At 41.9% G+C, this 22,979-nt stretch overlaps 3 protein-coding genes across 4 annotated transcripts; 2 read left to right on the top strand and 1 right to left on the bottom strand.

Annotated features, from left to right (window-relative positions):
- Positions 1–2,472: 2,472 nt before the first annotated feature.
- On the top strand, positions 2,473–4,605 carry LOC146252286 (complement C1q-like protein 2). The gene is made up of 5 exons (XM_084680347.1): positions 2,473–3,314; positions 3,396–3,458; positions 3,664–3,747; positions 3,880–4,011; positions 4,132–4,605. Exons 1-5 carry the CDS (start codon positions 3,128–3,130, stop codon positions 4,413–4,415), a joined length of 750 nt encoding a protein of 249 aa, XP_084536473.1. The 5' UTR covers positions 2,473–3,127; the 3' UTR covers positions 4,416–4,605.
- Positions 4,606–6,677: 2,072 nt separating this feature from the next.
- On the top strand, positions 6,678–8,154 carry LOC146252287 (uncharacterized). Its single transcript, XM_084679024.1, has 5 exons — positions 6,678–6,921; positions 7,013–7,066; positions 7,414–7,497; positions 7,627–7,758; positions 7,871–8,154. The coding sequence occupies exons 1-5, from the start codon at positions 6,678–6,680 to the stop codon at positions 8,152–8,154; spliced, it is 798 nt and encodes a 265-aa protein (XP_084535150.1).
- Positions 8,155–9,200: 1,046 nt separating this feature from the next.
- Positions 9,201–22,927, bottom strand: mfn2 (mitofusin 2). 2 transcript variants are annotated; one of them, XM_084681396.1, is made up of 17 exons: positions 22,551–22,927; positions 20,094–20,272; positions 19,420–19,555; positions 19,112–19,274; positions 17,122–17,246; positions 16,756–16,864; positions 16,477–16,584; positions 15,256–15,409; positions 14,871–14,938; positions 14,619–14,740; positions 14,032–14,263; positions 13,030–13,132; positions 12,696–12,916; positions 12,417–12,572; positions 12,084–12,280; positions 11,415–11,549; positions 9,201–11,202 (listed from the first exon to the last, which is right to left on the bottom strand). In XM_084681396.1, exons 2-17 carry the CDS (start codon positions 20,266–20,268, stop codon positions 11,133–11,135), a joined length of 2,274 nt encoding a protein of 757 aa, XP_084537522.1. In that variant the 5' UTR covers positions 20,269–20,272; positions 22,551–22,927; the 3' UTR covers positions 9,201–11,132. The 2 variants fall into 2 exon arrangements, with proteins under 2 accessions (XP_084537522.1, XP_084537520.1); XM_084681394.1 differs by lacking the exon at positions 22,551–22,927 and adding an exon at positions 21,377–21,646.
- Between the last annotated feature and the right edge of the window lie 52 nt (positions 22,928–22,979).

The following is a 22,979-nucleotide window of genomic DNA, read 5'->3' on the forward strand; positions in this document are numbered from 1 at the left end:
TGTAGTCACAGACAGCATAGCCATGTTAGCAAGAGCACTCTTTTTATATATAAATGTAGGCCTTGTCATAGCCATGCCCTTGTTTTATGTGTAGACTAGTTTTCCCTTATGGTTCTCTACCTAATTGCTTTCACCTGTGTCTTGTTGAGTGGTTTCAGTTTGCTTGTTAGCATGATTTCCTTTCACCTGTGTTTTCTTTTGTATTGAAATCTCAGCAAAGATGGAAATAACGTACAAATACTTTGTTATTGTCGATTTTTCTGGCATCAGTACTTTACTTCACTATTCATTTTTCTGACAACTTACTTTACTGACAACTTTACTTTACTTTCAATTAACTATACTTTATACTTGTAAAATTGTAAATCCAGGCTTGTTACTTTAGTTTTAATCTGTATTTGGTGTAATCAATATAATTCCTTGTCAGTGCTTGCCATTCTTAATTTCCCGTTTCAAAAAAAGGTTTCAAAGTAAAAGTTTCAAAAGGTTGAAAATACATTTTCCAAAAAAGTTTCTACAGATTGAAAATGTATTTTCGAAAAAACTTTTCAACTTCTCTATTGTCCCCTCTCTTCCTCTCCCATCTCCTCCTCTCTCCTCTCCTTTCACTCTGTGTGTGAACAAAAAGTTTCGAAAAGCTGAAAAAAAAGTTTTGACAGATTGTAACAAATATTTTTGACAAAAAGTTTCTACATGTTGAAAAATTATTTTTGAAAAAATTGTTCTAACTAAAGTTTCATAACAATGGATTTTGCCACCAAATGAGTGATTTGGCTTTATTTCTGGACATACTATCCACAGCCGAAGTGTGTTACACATTGCTGTAAACCCCGCGGCAAACTAAAAAGCTACGAAGTTAAGGGCATTAGCTTAGAATTGTTTGGATTGTTTGAGTGTTCACCCTGATTGGAAATTTTGTCTAGTTAGATGGCTATGCAAGCTGCCCAATGATAAAGCATTTCTGAGATAATAAACAGGTCTGAGCATTGCTCTGCTCAATGCTAACTGGCGTTACGGTATCGTTGATGAAGTGCGGCCTGTACTCCAGTGAGGCCTGTACTCCAGTGAGGCCTGTACTCCAGTGCGGCCTGTACTCCGATTAATTAACTGAAAGCTCCCTGGGGTGCGGTGGCTAATAATCTGAAAAATACAGTATTCAGTTTTAGGATTCTTTGTTCTCCCCTCTTCTCTCCTTTCACTGTGTATGAACAAAAAGTTTCGAAAGGCTGAAAAAATATCAACAAAAAAAAGGTTTGAAAAAAATGTGTACAGGTTGAACACATTTCTTTACAAAACTAAAACTAATCTACACGTAAAACGGAAAATCTGCAGACTTTTGAAAAAAAAATCTACATGTTGAAAAAAACAACGAAAATATGTTTGCTTATCTTTTTTAGTCCTTGAATGATCATCAGTTCAAGGAATGATCTGTTTTTCTCTTCGCTTCCTCAATAAAATAAGGGTGTTGAGGACAAAGACCAACGTTCAGAGCAGCAGCAAAGTATGAAGTGCACGTTTGGACTCCAAAGTGATCTGCTGGAAGTAGTCTTCCTCTATCACTTGGCACAACCACCATACAACATACGAGACTTTGGCTATTGCTTATTTACAGTTTGGTTTAAGCAGATGCTTGTTATTTATTGCCATTGCTTACCATTCTTCATTTTCCTGTTTCGAAAAAAAGCTTATACAGGTTGAAAAGATGTATTTTTTTAATAACAGACAGGTTGAAAAAATTCTACAATTATTTTACACGAAAAAAAATCTACACGTAAAAAGGAAAATCTGCACAGTCTTTGTAAATTGTATCGATTTTTACATTTAACACGCAATACTTTTCCATAAGTATCCTACTGTTTGCTATATTCTTCGATAGTCAAACAAATCTCCTGGTGCACGTAACTCTAACAGGCTATTGTATTTTGTACTTCTGTCGATCAATTTCTTATCTTGTTAGTTAGCCTACTGCATCCAATCAGCGCTGAAGTGTAGTACCTACCCTTTCCGTTCAAAGTTAATGTACTGTGTTTTTGAGTTAATGTAATGTCGTTTTCCATTTGGGGGAACGTATTTTTGTATTGGGGAGAGGTGAATAAGTCATCCAATTCGGGGGGAGTTGACTCGTATTCGGGCGGAGTGTTTTCATTTGGGGGATGTACTATATTAGGGGGTGTGTTTTGCACTTTAGGGCCACCGTAGTTTTTCTCTTTGTTTCCTCAATGACATAAGGGTGTTGAGGACAAAGACCAACCTTCACAGCAGCAGCAATAACATCACTGTACTGTACATTACTAACATTGCTTGCCATTCTTCATTTTCCCTGTTTCGAAATAATCTACACGCAAATATTTTGAAATAAAAGTTTCGAAAAGTCGAAAGCATATTTTTGGAGAAAGTTTTCTAAAGATTGAAAATAATATTTTCTAAAAAAGATTAGAAAAAGGTTTTAAAGGTTGATTTTGGTTTTGGGAAAAAAAAGTTAAAAACAAGATTGCATCATTGATGAGTACATCATGAGGACTCTACAATACTCAATACAATAATATTGTACTCTGCTCTGCTTTAATCTACTCTGTTTTATGCTTATCATAAAACAGGGGGCTCCCCTCCCTCCCATCTCCTCTTCTTTCACTGTGTGTGGAAAAAAGGAAGATAACATATTTACGAAAGAATTCTATAGGTTGAACAACTTATTTTACAAAATAAAATCTACACATACATTTTTGGGGGAACACATTATTTCAAAAAGCATCTACATGTTAAAATATATTTATGAAAAACATGCTCCTGAACTGATTGCTTATCTGATGTAGTACTTGAATGATCATCAGTTCAAGATGTGATATCTTTTTCATGTTGTTTCCTCAAAAAAATAAGGGTGTTTAACATACACTATACTGTATATTACTACAACTACAAAATATTGGCACAGCTGTTATCATAAACTGCAGTTGAATTCCATATCAGCTGGCAATGGTTAAACAAGTGAGGAGAGGTTATATAAAGGATGAAGTTTAACAGAGATAAAACATTACAAGAACAAGAACAACAATGGAGACCTCTGTGATTGTGCTGGCGTTGCTGTGCGGCTGTCTGTGTTGGACACAGGCTCAGGGAGACACTGTAGATGGAGTCATTGGGAATCATCCCTCAAGAGGTTCTGGAGATGAGGAGCCAGGGAGCGCACTCCCAACAGACCTGTCAGCCTGACATCCATACCGTGCTGAGAGAGATGAGCGCTATGCTGGCAGAGCAGAGAGTCGAGATTACATATTTGAGGGCGATGGAGGAAAAGACAAAGAAAGAGTTGGAAGGTATTTTTTGAAGAGATATTTGACAAAAATAGCAAACTATAATGTAGTCGCCCATATATAAACTACAGTCATCACTTACAGCACAAGCAGCAGTCCTGACCTCCACTGTCAGCCAGGTGGAAGCTCTGAAGATGACCAAACAAGGTAAGGAGATTGGATATCTTGGAATTAAACTAATGTATTTTTTACAGTATGATGTAACAGGCATTACATGAAAAGCGTTGCGATGTTTTGTGTCCAACAGTCAGACAGTTTATGAAGATATATTTTATAGAAACAGCTTACTATACTGTATTGCAACATGTCTTTACATGTCTGTCCATGTAATAACAATATATCTCCCTTACAGCACAAGCAGAAGTCCTTGACTCCATTAGAACCAGGTCAAACATCACTGAAGGCCAGGTGGAAGCTCTGAAGAGGAACAACCAAGGTAAATAGATTGGATATCTTCATTACCTGTTGTTCAATTAAGGTAGCAGTGTCTAGGCTATACAAATACTGTGTATATGTACAGGTAACCTGCTTATGTCACATAGATGACTGTGATGTTATTGTGTCCCAGACAGACAGGTGGCGTTCTCAGCCTCCCTTTTGGCCTCAGGCTCTGGACACCTTGGACCCTTCAACACCCACACCAATCTGATCTTCAGACACGTCGTCACCAACATAGGCAGAGCTTACAACCCAGACACAGGTATGGGGGTACATTGCCCCAAAAACAAAATATAAACATGGTTGTAGATATGAACCACTGTGCATTCTTTCTAGTTTGACCCTATTTTCAACGGAATAATAAAAACATTCTTTGACACAGGTTTCTTTATTGCACCAGTAAGAGGGGCCTACCAGTTTCAGTTCTACATAGGTGCACATGGGCACTCTTCATATGCCTCGGGTGCAGTCTTGATGAGGAATGGACAACATATATTCCTTGCCTATGAGAACCAACCTTCTGGTTATGGGAGCTCCTCTAAAGGAGCCTCACTACTGCTGGAGGAGGGAGATGTTGTCTTCCTTAAACTGTGGACCAACACAAGGATATATGATGATGAAAGCCACCTCAGCACCTTTAGTGGTCACCTGCTGTTCACCATGTGAGATGGAACATAGTTGAGTTAACCTTGTACTATCCCTTATTAGATTGACACAAAAAGACAAGTTATACCATAATGTACTATAACTGCCTAGCTATATAGCTGAAATGACATGTTTGGTTATATACTTAACTCTCGTTTCCATATGGTCAGTGATTATATGTTTTGATACATAATTGTAAATACATTTTCAAATCCAACAAGTAAATATCTAGAATAAGTCCTGGTTATCATACCCACTGACCCTTCCACCCAATTAAAAACAGAACTGTGTACTGTATGTATGTTCATATAACTATTATATCAATAACTCAATGTTTTATTTATCTTTGTTGCTTTAATAAAATAGGGGAAAGTGTTGGTTTACTTCATGGCCATCAAGTGTCATTCTTAAGTCCAGTCCTAAACCCTGATGGTCTACAGAATGCATTGATTTGTGTTCATGCACATGAACAGTTTATGTCAAATGATTCAAATGAAAACAGGATGTATAATAAATCAATATAGTGTGTTTCAGTATTATGGTATCACCTGGCAATAGTTAAATAGCTGAAGAGAAAATATATGAAGGAGAGACACAAATGCATGTAATGTAACATAGAAACACATGACACATTACAAGAACATTGAAAATGGAGACCACTGTGCCACAGACATGGGCTTAAACAGACCATCTCAACCAGTCTTGGTCACAAATCAAGAGCGTAGTAATGGTACTAGGTCAGCTAGCAAGACAAGTCAGTAACTGTGGATGCCTCCAATGCAGTGTCACTTCAACTACAACATCTTTGTAAAACTGGGCTTGAAGATGATGTTTACTATTGTAATCACCATGGTTCATTCAGTGGTTACCAACTTTGTACAATGTTGTATTATTATGAGTCACAGCACAACAAATCACAATGGTCACTGCATGCATATCTACATGTTACAATCAGGCTTAAACCTTCTTGTGTCTATCCAAACATTTAACATACTTTCTGACTTCTTTCTGCTATTGGGAAACAATATGGAAAGCAGAAATTAAGAACAAAATGAAACCAACAAAACAGCAGAAAAAACAGCAGCAAAGTATAAAGTCCACATTTGGACTCCAGAGTGATCTGCTGAAGTAGTCTTCCTGTATCACTTGGCACAACCACCATCCAACATACGAGACTTTGGCTGTTGCTTATTTACAGTTTGGTTTAAGCAGATGTTTATTATTTATTGTCATTGCTTGCCATTCTTCATTTCCCATTTCGAAAAAAGGTTTCAAAATAAAAGTTCCGATAGGTCGAAAAAAGACATGTTGAACAAGTTATTTTACAAAAATAATTCTACACAAAAATTTGGGGGACACATTCTCTAAAAACAATCTACATGTTGAAAAAATATTTATAGAAGAACTTGCTCCTAAACTGATTGCTTATCTTATTTTGTACATTAATGATCGTCAGTTCAAGGAATGATCTGTTTTTCTCTTTGTTTCCTCAATAAAATAAGGGTGTCGAGGACAAAGACCAACCTTCACAGCAGCAGCAATAATATCACTATACAGATTGTTCAATAGGAAATATGCCATTGGCTTCACCATGGCAATGCACTGATGAACAAATAAAAACAATCAGGTAACAACACCTGAACTAGATCTCGATAAATATATCCCAAATTTTGAATCTGTAAAGAATAAAAACAGGGGGAGGTATTACCTAAACAGGACTAGAGGGGTGCTGGTAGATGTTGTCCATCCATGATTTTGTCCATGCACCTTCTTGATAATGTCACGTAAAATATAAGGTTTAAAATAACTTCTAAAAAGCATACATTTTTCTCTCCCTACCCACAAATATCTTAGCACAATATAATCTCACTGAGAAGCAATCGTAAATATGAATTTGACTGTAAATATGATTTTTCAGTATGTAGGCCTATTGTCACATCAGTATAATGTTAATTCTTGTTTGATCATTTTTATAGTATAGTATTTTATATTACACAATCATTTACATTGCACTAATGTGACAACCATGACATGCCAAAACCTTTCAGTCTTTACACCTAAGACTAGTTTTAGTACACAAACTTAGATAGTAAAGGTGCAGGAGCACATTTGCTTTTGCAATGTACAGTATGTATGTTACTACAAATAGAAAATATTGGCACAGCTGTTATCATACACTGCACGTGTCTTACATATCAGCTGGCAATGGTTAAACAAGTGAGGAGAGGGTATAAAAAGGATCAAGTTAGACAGAGATAAAACATTATAAGATCAAGAACAACAATGGAGACCACTGTGATTGTGCTGGCGTTGCTGTGCGGCTGTCTGTGTTGGACACAGGCTCAGGGAGACACTGTAGATGGAGTCATTGGGAATGACATCCCTCAAGAGGTTCTGGAGATGAGGACCCAGGGAGCGCGCTCCCAACAGACCTGTCAGCCTGACATCCATACCGTGCTGAGAGAGATGAGCGCTATGCTGGCAGAGCAGAGAGTCGAGATGACACATTTGAAGAAAGAAAATGATGGTAACTAAGTAGGGACTGGTTTGTTTCTGTTCCCAGTGTTTCTGCTCCAGTGTTTCTGTTCAATGATGGTGTTGCACCCGTGTCTTTGCAGCACAGAAACTTCAGCTGAAGGCAATGGAGGAAAAGACAAAGAATGAGATTGAAGGTATTTTATGAAGAGATATTTGATAAAAACAGCAAACTATACTGTATTTGCCCAAATATAAACTACAGTCATCACTAACAGCACAAGCAGCAGTCCTGACCTCCACTGTAGGCCAGGTAGAAGCTCTGAAGAGGACCAACCAAGGTAAGACAATCGGATGTCATGGAATTAAACTGATGTATCTTTTACAGTATAATGTAGCAGGCATTACATGAAAAGCTTTGCAATGTTTTGTGTCCAAATGTCAGACAGTTTATGAAGATACATTTTATAGAAACAGCTTACTGTACTATATTGCAACGTATTTACATGTTTGTCCATGGAATAACAATATATCTCCCTTACAGCACAAGCAGAAGTCCTTGACTCCATTAGAACCAGGTCAAACATCACTGAAGGCCAGGTGGAAGCTCTGAAGAGGAACAACCAAGGTAAGGCGATGGGATATCTTGGATACCTGTTGTTTAAGGTAGCAGTGTTTAGGCTATACAAATACTGGTGTATATGTACAGGTAACCTGCTTATGTCACATAGATGACTGTGATGTTGTTGTGTCCCAGACAGACAGGTGGCGTTCTCAGCCTCCCTTTTGGCCTCAGCCTCTGGATTCGTTGGACCCTTCAACACCCACACCAATCTGATCTTCAGACACGTCATCACCAACATAGGCAGAGCTTACAACCCAGACACAGGTATGGGGGTACATTGCCCCCCCAAAAAATATAAACATGGTTGTAGATATGAACCACTGTGCATTCTTTCTAGTTTGACCCTACAGAATAATAAAAAGTATATTTTACACAGGTTTCTTTATTGCACCAGTAAGAGGGGCCTACCAGTTTCAGTTCTACATAGGTGCAACTGGGCACTCTTCACATCCATCGGCTGCAGTCTTGGTGAGGAATGGACAACATATATTCCTTGCCTATCAGCACCAACCTTCTGGTCATGGGACCTCCTCTAATGGAGCCTCACTACTGCTGGAGGAAGGAGATGTTGTCTTCCTTAAACTGTGGCATAACTCAAGGATATATGATAGTGACAACAATCACAGCACCTTTAGTGGTTACCTACTGTTCACCATGTGAGGTGGAACATATTTGAGTTAACCTTGTACTATCCCTTATTAGATTCACACTAAAAATGAGTTATACCATAATTTACTATAATTGTATATCTTATCCAGAGCGACTTACAGTAAGTACAGGGACAATTCCCCCAAGGCAAGTAGGGTGAAGTGCCCAAGGACACAACGTCATTTGGCATGGCTGGAAATCAATCTAGATTACTAGTCCGATTCCCTAACCGCTCAGCCATCTGACTGCCGAATAGCTGAAATGACATGTTTGGTTATATACTTACGGTAACTCTCGTTTCCATATGGTCAGTGATTATATGTTTTGATACATAATTGTAAATACATTTTCAAATCCAACAAGTAAATATCTAGGATTATCATACCCACTGACCCTTCCACCCAATTAAAAACAGAACTGTGTACTGTATGTATGTTCATATAACTATTTCCTCAATGACTCAATGTTATGTTTCTCTGTTGCTTTAATAAAATAGGGGAAAGTGTTGGTTTACTTCATGGCCATCAAGTGTCATTCTTAAGTCCAGTCCTAAACCCTGATGGTCTACAGAATGCATTGATTTGTGTTCATGCACATGAACAGTTTATGTCAAATGATTCAAATGAAAACAGGATGTATAATAAATCAATATAGTGTGTTTCAGTATTATGGTACACAGAGACACACGAAAATTGACAACAGAGACCACTGTGCCTACAGACATGAGCTTAACCCCCCCCCCCAAAAAAATAAATAAAGATGAACATATACATATATATATATATATATATATATATATATATATATATATATACATATACATATAAAATATATCGGCCCCAAGTGCGTCGGCTCACCGGGCATTTGCTCGGTATGCCAGATTACCAGTCCAGGCCTGGTTTAAACAGACCGTCTCAACCAGTCTTGGTCACAAATCAAGTGCGTAGCAATGGTACTAGGTCAGCTAGCAAGACATGTCACTACTACTATAAAGTTTTTATATAAATCACAGCATTGAGTGTAGGACAGGGTGAAACTATGACTCCTTTACAAGACTATAGGTTTTCCTAATGTCAACTTTATTACTCATCTTTATATTGATTAATGTATCGGTTAACATGACAACAAATCACAATAGTCACTGCATGCATATCTACATGTTACAATCTATCTTAAACCTTCTTGTGTCTACCCAAACATGTTTTCTGACTTCTTTCTGCTATTGGGAAACAATACAGAAAGCAGAAATTAAGTACAAAAATTAAACAAATAAAACAGCAGAAAAAACAGCAGCAAAGTATAAAGTGCACATTTGGGCTCCAGAGTGATCTGCTGAAGTAGCCTTCCTCCATCACTTGGCACAAACACAATCCAACATAAGAGACTTTAGCTGTTGCTTATTTACAGTTTGGTTTAAGCAGATGCTTCATTGTTTTTGTTAAATTAACAAAACAAATAAACAAGATAGCCAGAAACTGGACTCAAAGAAAATGTAATTTACAATAAAGGTGCCAAACATGTACATGATATCCTTATTAATACAGTTAAAGAATGCAGCTGCTTGAGCCAGACTGAGCAGAAACAGCATCAGCCCACACTGCTTTACACCTGAAGGACAAATAACAATGTTAACAGACAAGGAGATTGAAAAACACATGTAAGTTAATAAATATGCCATTCAGTAGATAGTGCTAATGCCTGTATGCATCATTCTATTGTATATGCCTACACAGTGAGTATCTGTCCTGTACCTTCATTCCTCTTCATGTCACCTGTTTGGGTCAAGGCTTTTAATATGCAAACAATTTGATTTGTTTGCTGAAATGACGCTTCAATAAATTCTGCTTGAACACACTCAGTTGTTACAACATGGGCGAACTCAAACGAACTGTCCATGGACATCTAAAAAGATGTGCAAGTTCATTTTTTTATCCCATCAATCATACAAATTTGATTCATAAGCATACGGAAGACAGCTCTTTCTAAACGGTCATGACCTAGGAATTCCACATAGTGCAGTTCAGGTGAAGAACTTCCAATGAGGTTGGTAATATATGGGTTTCTATAAAAGTATAGTGTTTGACAAGCTTTCTTTATTGTTTACTTCCTACCTGCTATTTTGAATACATCTTAACTGGAGACTAGAAACTAAGACATACATCTGCCAGACAACCGAGCTGTATCCAACCAGGCCATGCCCATATATGGATACAACACTACAACTTCTCCACCATGATTGGTGAAAGTGCATCAGGCGACCGATTGGACAGTTACAGAGCATATTTTTCTTTTTGACACACCCTGATTTCTATCAAACTAAGGATGAAATAAAGTAGGCATGGCAGAAACATGAGCCCAAAAAGGCATGTGAGTGCATTCAAACCAAGCCAGACCTTGCATGGGACAGCCCAATACCATGTCAATGTATCATGTGAGTTTGTTCATGCAGACAGTGTCATTTCATGACCACAAACCATATCGTAACCACAAAGTATGCAGTAGTATTGTAATTCATAGGAATAAATAATCTATACTTCTGGAATTCCGTGCTATTTACAAAATGACAGGAGTCATTTTTTCAATCTCCTTCTTTTAGGGTGCATTTTTTAGGGTGGCACTTCCATATTCAAAGGCATGACTGTACATCAGTTACACAAAATAATACATCTAGCCTCTTTGCTCTACACAACTTGCATGACCGAACAATATTTGGTGTCAAATAAACTCCCACTTCTATAAAAAGCACTGATAAAAAAATATTCTCCTCAAACGAGCAAAACAATAAGCAAGAAAAAGATGGTTCCTATAATGGCCATGAGAGAGTGAATGACTTGGGGAGGCGTTTGTCTTAGTAGCGATGACCCTCACTTTCTCTCATGTACTCTGGCTTTCTCTTTGCTCATACACAGGACACACTAGGTCTTTTCCATGGTTATGACCCTGCACGGTCCATCCTTCCACTGAGCGTCTGGGAGCGGGGGTGATGGTATCTACCGGCCTTGATGCAGGTACTGCTGGGTAAACATGTTCAGCTCGCTGTCCAGCCAGCCTGCCTTATTCCTGCACACACACAAACACACCCCCACATCCAACACATCATGCTTGGTGACAGGTAATACTTGCAGACTTAAAAAGCCTAAAGCATGTTCTTGGTTGGGGGACATTGTTACATCTACTCGTACAAATGAAGTCTGGAGTTGAGACTGAATTGTAGTTTTAAGATAATAAGCAGAAGCTGCCATTTGTTTTCTTCCTCAGTGCCTCTGTTTTACCTGAGCAGTTTAGCCTTGCTCTGCAGTGTGTCCAGTAGCTCAATCTTGGTGTTCATGTCAGTGATCTCATCCTCCAGGTTCTGCCGGGTCACGTCCACCTGCTGGCACAGCTGGGCAAAGGTGCCCGCAAGCTCCCTGACAGACACAAACAGCAGGGGTCATGGAAGCAGGGGTGAAGTCAGTTTGAGTACACTTGTCCAGTAACAACATGCTCCATGCTCAAGAGGCAGCAGAGCAGCTCTAAAGCAGAATGTTGTTCAGCGCTGTCAGTCCCTCGTGTCTCCACTAGAAGGCAGGAGTGAGCCACCAGGATCCACTCCAAGACATGGCGTTCTAGATCAAATGTCTTACATAACACTGTGTGGCAGATTGACTGGCCAGTGGGTCCACTAACCAGCTTTAGCAACCTCCACCCTGATAATGTTGTAAACATACAGGGACAAGATAAAATGAGGGCAGGAGGGGCTAAGCTAAAGCTACCAAACAGGCCGACGGATCTTAGTGGCATATGAGGATAGAAGAGTGGAAACTGAGAATTTACATAAAATGAACATCAACTTGGGGGGGGGGGGGACACCTCCAACTAGATATGAACAAACTAGACAATGAATCTGGGTGAGATGGAGAAAGATATATAAATGGGAGTTCCCAGCTGCTGTGTCCACTCACTGCTGGACCTGGTGGCTGCAGTTGGAGCCGGTGTAGCTGACGATGAGCTGCAGCTTCTCGCTGGCGTACTCCACAAACTGACGCTTGAAGGCTCGCTCCTTAGCCCTGGTGGTCCAGGTGAGACGCTCGTACACGTACAGCAGGCCGTACAGCCCCACCGAGAGGGCGATCAGACGCCAGCCCACCGCCTTCCAGATCTGACACACACACATACACACACACACACACACACACACAGAGAATACTTGATGAGCTTCAACACCAGGAATAACTGATTCACATTTTTCACTCCCGACTTTTCCCAGATGCACAGCGTGTTCTCTGTCTACGTACCACACCACCGACCACGATGATGCCCATGGAGGTGCGCGAAGTGAGGGAGGCCAGGCCGGTCACCATGGAGACCATGAGCTCCTCCTGGGTCATGGAGTTCTGGGGGAAGGGGGGCATACTGGTGCTGACTGGAGTGAGGGCCATGGGGCGCGGAACCTGGGAGGGGGAGAGACACAATCAGCTGGGATTACTCCATATTCACCTCACTAAGAACGAGGAGGCAACACAACTCTTCAGAAAACATTGGTTTACATCCCCACAGACTGAATGGTGAGCAACCTGGTCGTTGTAGCCCATGAGGGCTCGCCGCGTGTTCTTGGGCCCCAGGAAGCGGTTGACCAGCATGGTCCAGCCCAGGGAGAAGTGGAAGCCGATGTCCTCCTGGAAGTCGGAGCACAGCTTGTCGCAGGCCAGGTCGTAGCTGAGGCTGAAGCACTGGCGGGGCACCAGCTTGTCCACCTGCTCCCTCACCGGGCCTGGCAGCAGGGGCTTCAGCCCGTCTGGACGGGAGAGGGAGGGACGGAGGGAGGGAGGGAGGGAGATGTTAGCTGGCAATGACATGAGCCTGGTGAGGACCCCCACTCCCCCCTTGAGGGCATCTTGCTGTACGTACCGATCATGTCGGTCTGGGTGGTCTGCAGGGCGGCAGTGATGGCTGTGGAACACCTCTCAGACATGTTCCTGCCCAGACCATCCTCTATGTGTCTGTGGAGCTCCTGCAACACACACACACACAGCACTGGTGACTAACCTTCATTCAACCTACTTGTACAGTTCACTGTGTCCATATGTGTGTAGAATATCCCTTAAAGCACAAGACCTTTTTGTGTTTGTTGGGAACAATGCAATGTCAAACTATAAGCCCGATAAGCACATCAAATCCTTAAAGCTTTCCAAGAAATTAAATACCAAAAGAAAGGTACACACTCACTTAAATTCCACTAATGACATCATTTAATGTGAAAAGCACAAAGGCTGCAGGCCAGATTTGTTTCTCAATCTGAGTGTACTACCTGACCTGAAACCCGAGAACAGAGCCATCAGGGTCCCCTCAACACAGCTTCAGGATCGCTCTGAAAGCTATTCTCTTCATAGAAAAGTAACTGGCTGACGTCATTTTTGCCTGCAACATGTCTTTCGACAGCCTGTCACAATCCCAACTCATCTAATCGTCAGGCTGGTTAGGGTATTTGGACATGGACTATGTCAGTGGGTTGGGATAACTACCTACCTCTAGTACTGCCCTCTGCCTCGGGAGAAAAGAATGCTAAACACCACACAGTTCAGATTCCACATTCCAGACCTGACCAGACAGGAACAGGTCATCATGTGACACAAATGAGATTTTGTGAGAGGAATGTTCCGGGGGGGGGGGGACAACACCAGCTGGAGCCAGAGGCCTTAGAGACCCCAGCAACATTGTTTTTGAAGAGGGGCCTATTTACACCTCCACTCAACAAGACAACAACAGGAGATTATTCCAGGCTGTGAGAGCATTCGTTTAGGAGAACAGCAAAGCTGTGCCAAGCATGGGCTTCTGACCACGCCTGTGTATCTTTGTTGGTGTGTGTGTGTGTGTGCGCCTGCCTCTACAGTTCTAATGACACCCCCTTACATTCTTGTACACCTTGAGGACCACCAGTGAGGGGTGGAAGTCCAGGTGGAAGTCGTCCACCAGCACGTTGAGCCTCCTGATCTCCTCGGCCATGGCGTTGGACACCTGTCTCTCCACCTCCTCCGTGATCTTCTTGATCTTGCTCTTGCAGTCCTGTGTCAGCAGGTCCAGCTGTTTGTCGATGAACTCCATCCTGTCCTGGCGGTCCTCTCTGGTCTCCATACAGTGGATCCTGAGCAGTCACCATCACATGAGATTTAGTTTAAAACAAGGATCCCCCCCCCCCAGCCATATAAATACTGTAGTCTATTATGCATCACATGATCAAACTAATGTACTGGAATATTTCACGTACGGAATACGGAAAAACAGGATTTGCATAGCTCAACACACTGTTGGTCCAATGACACATGTATGCCCTGCTCTCATTGGGTGTGTTGAAGGGCCAGATTCTGTGATTGATGAGGTCGGGGGAACGCTGGTGCCAGGAGCTTGATGGGACGAGCTCCACAGCCTTGACGTGCTGCTACACTGTGAAGCTCCCTCTCAGATGCATCGTGGGAAGTGGGTGTGACTCTGGGCCTCACCTCTGCTCCTGTGCGGCCACGTGGACAGAGTCCATGATCAGCCGCAGGGCTTCAGAGATCTGCTTGGCCCTCACGGTGTGCTGCTCAAACTTGGTCTTCACAGCCGACTGGGAGATACACTCCTGCAGACACACCAATCAAAAGGACAGATTATAGTATCTCTCTTGGACATGCTGATGTGGTGTATATAAGTGTGTCATAGCGATGTGGCTTGCTGGTATTTCGGTTTCCAATACTTGCAGCTAATCTTACCTCAAAGCGCCTCTCGAAGTTCTGGAACTCAAACATTCTGGCCTGGAAACCTTCAGCGAGAGCCCCACCTGAACGGAGAAGAGCAAGTCTCACAAACGGTGTGTGTTTGTGTGTACGTGTGTGTGTGTGTGTTGTGTACCTGATGTGTGCGTGTGTGTTTGTGTGTACGTGTGTGTGTTGTGTACCTGATGTGTGTGTGTGTGTTTGTGTGTACGTGTGTGTGTTGTGTACCTTATGTGTGTGTGTATGTGTGTGTTTGTGTGTACGTGTGTGTGTTGTGTACCTTATGTGTGTGTGTATGTGTGTGTTTGTGTGTACGTGTGTGTGTTGTGTACCTGATGTGTGTGTGTGTGTGTGTTTGTGTGTACGTGTGTGTGTTGTGTACCTGACTCTGGCATGCCCTGGGCCTTCTGGACTCGAGCCTGAAGAACCTCCTTGGCAGAGACGAAGAAGATGCGGTCGCTGGCCTGGGCCCGGTCCACCACGCCCAGCTCATCCACCAGGAACCCAGAGCAGCGGTCCATGTGCTGCCTCCGCACCTGGGGGGAGTGGGGGGAGGGGGGGGGGGCAGACGTGCAGGGAGATGTCAGCCAAACACACACAGCTCTGGGAAAAAGAAAGTTGAGACCACTGCACCGTTTTGTTTCATAAAAATAAAAAAAGTTGAGAAGGACAGTTTTGAGTGAGGAACAGAAGGGTAACATTTAAGAGGCCACTGCAAATGTTATCCTCATGTTCCTCCTGTATAATTGGCCAATGTATACTGTAAAGCCGTGGCCAAAAGTATTGGTAGTATGGCCACGACTGTACAGTGGAAAGAAAAGTCAACATGTCCAAGGAAGAACGGTCAAGTCCAAGTGCAACCCTACCTGAGGCAACCATCACTGTCACTAAGTCTAGCAGGCTTCAGTCTCCTAAGAGGATCACATGGCTGTCTAATCTAAAGGGAGTGTCATCAGTATAAGCCACTGTGGGTTCTTGTCCACGTGACGTGCACAATGTCCCCAAACCGTAAATGAACATTTAGCTATAGCTATCACTCAACCAACCTCTTGAGTTGCATAAGCCCAAAGGGTAAACTATACCATAGTATCACTTACAACGTATAAGGTAAACAGACTACCAGACACCTCAGAGAGAGTAAAGCTAACCCACCTCCTCCATGTACTCAGGCTCAGAGAGTAAAGCTAACCCACCTCCTCCATGTACTCAGGCTCAGAGAGTAAAGCTAACCCACCTCCTCCATGTACTCAGGCTCAGAGAGTAAAGCTAACCCACCTCCTCCATGTACTCAGGCTCAGAGAGTAAAGCTAACCCACCTCCTCCATGTACTCAGGCTCAGAGAGTAAAGCTAACCCACCTCCTCCATGTACTCAGGCTCAGAGAGTAAAGCTAACCCACCTCCTCCATGTACTCAGGCTCAGAGAGTGAAGCTAACCCACCTCCTCCATGTACTCAGGCTCAGAGAGTGAAGCTAACCCACCTCCTCCATGTACTCAGGCTCAGAGAGTGAAGCTAACCCACCTCCTCCATGTACTCAGGCTCAGAGAGTAAAGCTAACCCACCTCCTCCATGTACTCAGGCTCAGAGAGTGAAGCTAACCCACCTCCTCCATGTACTCAGGCTCAGAGGCAGACGCATCCCAGCGGTTGTTCAGGATGAAGATGTTGGGACTGGAGAGGCGCTCGTTGACCTTGTGGAAAAACGACTTCTCCTGGAGACATATAATAGTTGGGTTAAAAAGTTCACGGTTTTTATTTTTTGATAAGGAATTACATTTATTTCAAAAGTAACTTCTTTAATGAAACACGCCAGTACTACAGATTGAAACCGACAAGAGTATAACACAAAAACATAGAAATAAAAGCCTCAAATCCTCTCTCACCGTCTGCATTAAAGTGGATTCTGAGTTGGCCACTAGAACAAAGACGTCGGCATCCAGACAGAACTTGTCGATCCAGCTGTCCAGCTCTGTGGTGACATCGATGCCAGGGCTGGGGAGGCAGACAGAACACAGCCCACTTCAGACAAGCAGACAGACCACCAGAAACATTTTGAGGGAATCAAGGGAAAGTACTACCTAAAATAATCAATCTAATCACATCCCACAAACCTGATGCAGAGCCTTATGTTTTCAGAGTTAATGGTGAACAACAACCTTAAGATCTGTGATACCAAGCTAATTAACAGTTGCGATGAGGGCAAATATTGCTTGGGCGTGTGTGAGGAGCTTCAGAAGCATGTCTCTCACCTGTCCACCAGCACCAGGTCGTCTCTGAGCAGGGCACACTTGGCCTTTGGCCACATGACACACACCAGACTGCCTGCATCCAGGTCCTCGTCCTGGTGTAGAGCGTGGGCCAGCTGGTTCACAGTCTGGAAGAGGAGGAGGGGTGGGGGAGTGGTGGCAGACAAAGTGCTGTTGAGGTCGATCCAAGATTGATGCAATGATGTCTGTTGACTTGATTGTATGAAATTATTCCAGCAAATCGCGTCTTGGTGGATCATGCATTGCGAACGTCGCTCACAGGAGCGAGCTCTGGTATGATTTTGGGCTTTCGTTGGCGATCTCCACGAAACTGAGTGTGAACTTGGTATTATTAAATAACTAACTCAAAAATTATTTAGGTACGCTGCAATTGTATTCATTTAAATGGGATTAGCTAAACTGACCCTGAGAGACAAAGAAAAGTCATATAGTAGTGTTTGAAGGAGACATTCTATGAAACTATTTGTGACCACATTTGACTCCAGGCTTATTGATCTTTATGCCATTGTTACGTAAGATTATAAAAACAGTATGGAAATAGATGACAATCCATTTGTCTCGTTGCATATTCTAGAGGGTAAAGCTATATCAAACACAATTTGTGCAAAATGGAGAACAGATGAAAGAGGAAATGACTCAAGTTTCGTTTCCATAAGAAGCAGCCTGGGAAAACCAGCAAACACAAGGAATGTGGACCCTGATAAGACATTCGATTGGACTCTAGTCTACGCTTTCTGTTGTAACTATGTTTGGCTACGGCTTAGATGACATTTAGGGGGTGTGTTGGTCAGACGTGTGTGGTGACACCACATGAACCACGGTCCCTGAGATACGGCTTCTATCTAGGCCACGGCCATGACAGTGCAGAAACACAACACCTCTGACCTGCTCGCGGTGGCTGTGAGTGGGTCTGCAGATGTTAGAACCAGGGTGACTTACAGTACCAGTCAAAGGTTTGGACACATTTGGGAAAATGTGTACAATTATCTACCATTTGCATAATTATAACAGTTTACTGAAATGCTTGAAAAAATCCATCTACCTCTTCATGTCTTTTCGACAAGAAAACCTCTTTCACCAAGACACCAAAATACAGCTTTATTGAGCCAAGTCACATGTTGCATAAGCAAGTGTGGCACATTTTCAACTGGCAGAGCCAACTCCTAACTAAACCAAAATGAGCTCTGGTCACTTCCATACTGACACACAGGGAGCATGAGAGTCAAGGCCGGCAATATGACTCCAGAGAACCTGTAAGGAACTAGCATGAAGGAGAACTTAAGAAAACCTAACCATAAGCTTAAGAAAACACTGAGGTGAAAAACCAGCACATAGCGGTGGTACTTGAGGAAGTGGGAGACCATACTACAAGCTTTTAGTAGTAATAGAAGACTATACAAATATTATTAGAGCTATTCAAAGTACGTGTTCTATACCAACACAGATGACAACTGAAAATCACAACACAATGCCTGGTCAGAGATATAAAAGGCTTCTTTACATGACCCTTTCCAAATGGCATTATCAAAAATAGCTGACTAACTGCTGTGAGAGTCTCAGTAGTGTGACAGCAGACTATTGGCTTACAAGGCTCCTCACTGTTCACTCAAGCAACAAAGGCTTAGCAAAACCGTTTGTGACAGATCTCTGTTTGGTTCCAATCATGAACGTGTAGATAAGATAGTGCCCTGGCTGTGCATTAATCACATTAGTTCCTTCTATAGCTGGATCCTCTTTCTTGCGTAACGGTAATTAGAATGTCTAATAGAAGTTTGGATTGGTAAATGAAAGGGCCGTTTGAGTCCCCAAAGGCAACTGGGTATGAACGTGTCTAAGAAGAGGGGTAAGTCCATCCTAATCACGTGCCATAAATGCTGTGCAGAGTCTGCACTACATTTACGAACTAACTTGGAAACTGGAATTTCATAGGAGTTTCATGAGTCTTGAGAACACGTATTGGTGAAATCCTCACTTTGATACTCTTCTTCTCCTCAGAGCCTTCGGTGAGCAGGAAGGACTCGTGTCCATCTGTGCCTTCCACACGTAGGAAGCAGTTGGTGGTGTGGCCTATCCCCGAGGGCAGCACTTTGTCACACAGCATGGCGTTGATCACAGAGCTTTTCCCGTTACTCGTTCTGGAAAGCGAAAACAGATCTTATTCACAGTTTGATGAATGATCCTGTCGAGTAACTGTTCTTTGAACTAACAAGACAAAGGAATAAGTAAGGACATGCTGGGAACAGTAGAAGAGTACAGCTGTGTGTGGTGTGGCAGACGCACCTTCCAAAGAAGACCACCTTCATGTGCCTGCGGGCTAGCACCTCTCCAATCCCTGACACTTTGGAGAGATAACCTCTCACCTCCTGAACCTGCTCCTCCGTGGTGACTGGGTCCAGCTCATCGTTCTTATACGTGTCTAAAACAAAACAAGTGGATCTTTGATGTCATGTAAACATGTACATGAGTATTCAACTTCAAAAGATAGTTAATACCTATGAAAACACAACGGTATCATGTGCCAGTACATTTCATTAGAGTTTAAATCAAGTCAGTCCCATGACTTCAATTTGATCACGCATACAGCATTCCCTTGTGGAACCGGCATGTGCAGGACAAGGACTGTACCCATTGGTTCTTTTTACACTGAAGTATATTTTTTTACATTGACGTTGTTTGCACAGTTTGGTAGAATGTCATACATTACAGTTTTTTTGTTGTTGAGGGAAATATAGTCTAGCAGCACATAAAACAGATGGTCTACCTCTGGCGCAAAATGTTGATTTCAATATCTAATCTTCCTGATAACATCATTCGACACAATTCAAGGTTGTTAAAGAAACCTGAATGTACGGTAAATAATCTATACATTGTCGACGGCTACACAAATAGCAGTCCAAAGCTTGCTTAGATTTAAGACACCAATATGAGAGAGTCAAGATAGAGTAGTAAATTACCTTCTAAAAAGGATGAACTCTCTTTGATGTAGGCAGCCAGCTGCTCAAAGATGCCATTGATCTTCTTCTTGGCTGTCACAAAATGTTTTAACGGGGAAGCGTTCACCTCTGCCATTAGTCTTTTGTCCTTCTTGCCGATAGCGTTGGTATTGGGTCTCGTAAAAACCAGAGACATTGCACTAAAAGACAGAGACAAAGACATGACAAAGTAAGGTTTAGTTTTGGTTAACAGTCTTGACACGCAGAATCATTGAATGTCATTTGTGTTTGTAAACATTTGAACACATTATTTAAAAGTAAAGTGGTTTCGATCGGCCCCTTGCAAGAATGACAGCAGTGTTCAGCTTACTACATTCTGCTCATTCCAAAATGGTGGTGTGATGCTGCCTTAACAACAGGCTCTACTCTAACCTTTAGTCTCACACATGGTGTAAAGAGAGGCCTTTTCCAGAACCCTTTCAACTGGACTTTCAATATGCATTCATTGAAAGACAACAAGCATGTTATTACTCTATGATGGAATTGAAGAAATAATAGGTGAAGAAGATGGAGACTTGAGGCAAGACCAAATTTCAGGAACTCAGAAAGCTAAACCAGCTCAATTTAGTACAGTACACATGGTGAAAACCATTTAGACTTCCAAATATGCAACCCTGTGATAACAAACGGAATCCCAAATTCAAAGAAAAAGTGATTTGCCAGATCTAATAAAAAGGACGGGGGCTAGGTAACTACTTGTGACCAAATGGGATTACAGTCTTGGTGGAAACAAATGCATAAGGTATGTCCAACAGCACATGCAGTATGAAGTACGTGCAACACCACCTAATTTCCCAGCCAGTAGGACGTCTCTCTCTCTCTGAGCTTTTGGCTCTGAGTTTAAAGTGTCGGGTGTCATCCAAGAACAAAAACCTTTTCATTCAGACTCCAATTTCAAATTGAATATGTACATATGCCTAAAACCTGAAAATTTGACTTAGTAACAAACTTGATCAATTTCAGATCGTCTACCTTAATAATTATAAACCACAAATATTATTCATGGAGAAGTCAAAAAGAATGAGAGACCCAGAGCAGCTGCGACTCGAGTCACCTTCAGAGCTCAGCGAGGGAAAGCACTGCTGTTCCTTGTTAAACTGTTCACATGGACAATTTTACTTCCCTGACAGTTACTCAAACATCTTGCAATATTAATTGGTAATTGAAAGACAATTATTTGGGATACATTTGTCCTTATAAAATAGACTATATAACTAAATCAAATAGTTGTACATAATTCTCACCCGGTTATTGTCCTCAGCTCGCAACAGAATGAAGAATGAGGAAATATGTGTAGGCTTGAACCCCAGTGACTTAAATTAGTGGCAATTCCATATATCCCAGTTGAAAAGTCCAAATCTAAAACCATTTGGCTGTTGCCATGCCAGACAGTCTTGAAGATTTGCTGGTAAGTAGCTAGTAAATCACCCTATGTAGTAATGCAAACCAAGTACATACTGTTCTGGGCAAGTACTTCTGAAATCGTTTGCGACTATATTACTGCCATTAACAGTTAACGGTTCAGCTACTTGGCTTAGACAGGCATGGGAGAACAGTCTTGACTCTAATAGGACACACCCACTTGGATCAGTAGCTGCGCAAATTAGGCTGTCTCACGTCAAAGGTGATTAGGAAAGACTACAATGCATGGTCTGTGTGCTCAGTCTATTACATATTGGGTGTCATACGGGGATAGCTAGCTTGATTCTAACTTTTATTTTACGTGCAAACCCGGTCATGGAGATATGGGCATGACTCACGTTGGAAGGCAAGTATGACTATGCGTTGCTAGCACTTGACGGTGACATTTTACCTACATAGACACACTGCTGTAGCCCGACAATACAACGCAGACCTATCTAGAGCGAAGTGAACATGAATCATCAAATTAGGCAGCAACATACAGTTAGTTACGTTATAATTAACAGTACTTAAGTAGTGCCTCGACAATATATGAATGGACGTAAATTATTATTATTTACTCTGTTATTGAAAACGCATGCAGCTTGTAACGCCGGTTGCACGCAGATACATATGATAATGCTGCCAACCCAAGCGCAAAAACGAAACTAGTAGCATTGACTTGCTCGGACCTGTCTGTTCAATGTCAGACACAGCTGACAGTGACACTAGTACTGTCTAACTTAGCTAATATATCAGGTTAACGATCAGGTGTCACCATAGAGAGAACAGCTACAAGCCTTCAATCAAAATGGGTTCCATGTTATGTAATATGCAATACACTCAATCCTGTAGGGCCATCAGTCCATCATCGAGGACAAATACTCGTCGTACTGTAGCGACTTTTTCCAAGTAGCTAGCTCTATCTATCTAGCAGTAATACTTCTTGACTGGCATTCTGTTAGCTAGGTACTAGGCTAGGTGTATTTGTAATTCTACAGTATGGGTTAGACTTACCGAGAAGGGGCGGACTGATTTTATAACCAGTCGTCTTGCATTTTGATTGTCTTTTTCAGCTTGATGAGCCAGCCAGTGCGTTCACTTATGTATCATGAGCCAAGTTAACCTTGCTAGAGCTAGCTAGCTAATCTAGCCAAAATGACGAGGGGTGATGTACCAGTACTACTAGTACTGTGTAGAGGCAATGCTACAGTACTAGCAAATACAGACTAGCTAGTCTAGTAGTAGTTAAACGTGCCAATGAAGCCCCCAGATATAATTAAGAAGGAACTCAACTTCATCATATAACTCAAATTTGTAACCGCCTTTACTGGTAGTAGCTGAAAATCAACTGACGTTTTTCTTCTTCGTTAATTTTGTTCTTCCTTCCGTTTCTTCTTCACCGGGGTTAAGCATGCCATCAGAACACCTTGCATAAACGTACTG

This window comes from Hypomesus nipponensis, chromosome 18 (genome assembly GCF_054491055.1).
Source record: "Hypomesus nipponensis isolate SF chromosome 18, ASM5449105v1, whole genome shotgun sequence".
Taxonomy (NCBI): Eukaryota; Metazoa; Chordata; class Actinopteri; order Osmeriformes; family Osmeridae; genus Hypomesus; species Hypomesus nipponensis.

Bases quoted from the DNA above. Each gene is read 5' to 3' on its own strand.
- mfn2 (XM_084681394.1), bottom strand. From the start codon at position 21,501: ATGGTTTTAGATTTGGACTTTTCAACTGGGATATATGGAATTGCCACT. The intron at 12,573-12,695 runs GTTGCTCACCAT...TCCCCCTCCCAG, and splicing joins TCATGGGCTACAACGACCAG to GTTCCGCGCCCCATGGCCCT. The intron at 11,550-12,083 runs GTGAGTGGACAC...TGTGTCTGTCAG, and splicing joins TGCAGCCACCAGGTCCAGCA to GGAGCTTGCGGGCACCTTTG.
- LOC146252286 (XM_084680347.1), top strand. From the start codon at position 3,128: ATGGAGTCATTGGGAATCATCCCTCAAGAGGTTCTGGAGATGAGGAGC. The intron at 3,459-3,663 runs GTAAGGAGATTG...TCTCCCTTACAG, and splicing joins TCTGAAGATGACCAAACAAG to CACAAGCAGAAGTCCTTGAC. The intron at 4,012-4,131 runs GTATGGGGGTAC...TCTTTGACACAG, and splicing joins AGCTTACAACCCAGACACAG to GTTTCTTTATTGCACCAGTA.
- LOC146252287 (XM_084679024.1), top strand. From the start codon at position 6,678: ATGGAGACCACTGTGATTGTGCTGGCGTTGCTGTGCGGCTGTCTGTGT. The intron at 6,922-7,012 runs GTAACTAAGTAG...GTGTCTTTGCAG, and splicing joins TTTGAAGAAAGAAAATGATG to CACAGAAACTTCAGCTGAAG. The intron at 7,498-7,626 runs GTAAGGCGATGG...GTTGTGTCCCAG, and splicing joins TCTGAAGAGGAACAACCAAG to ACAGACAGGTGGCGTTCTCA.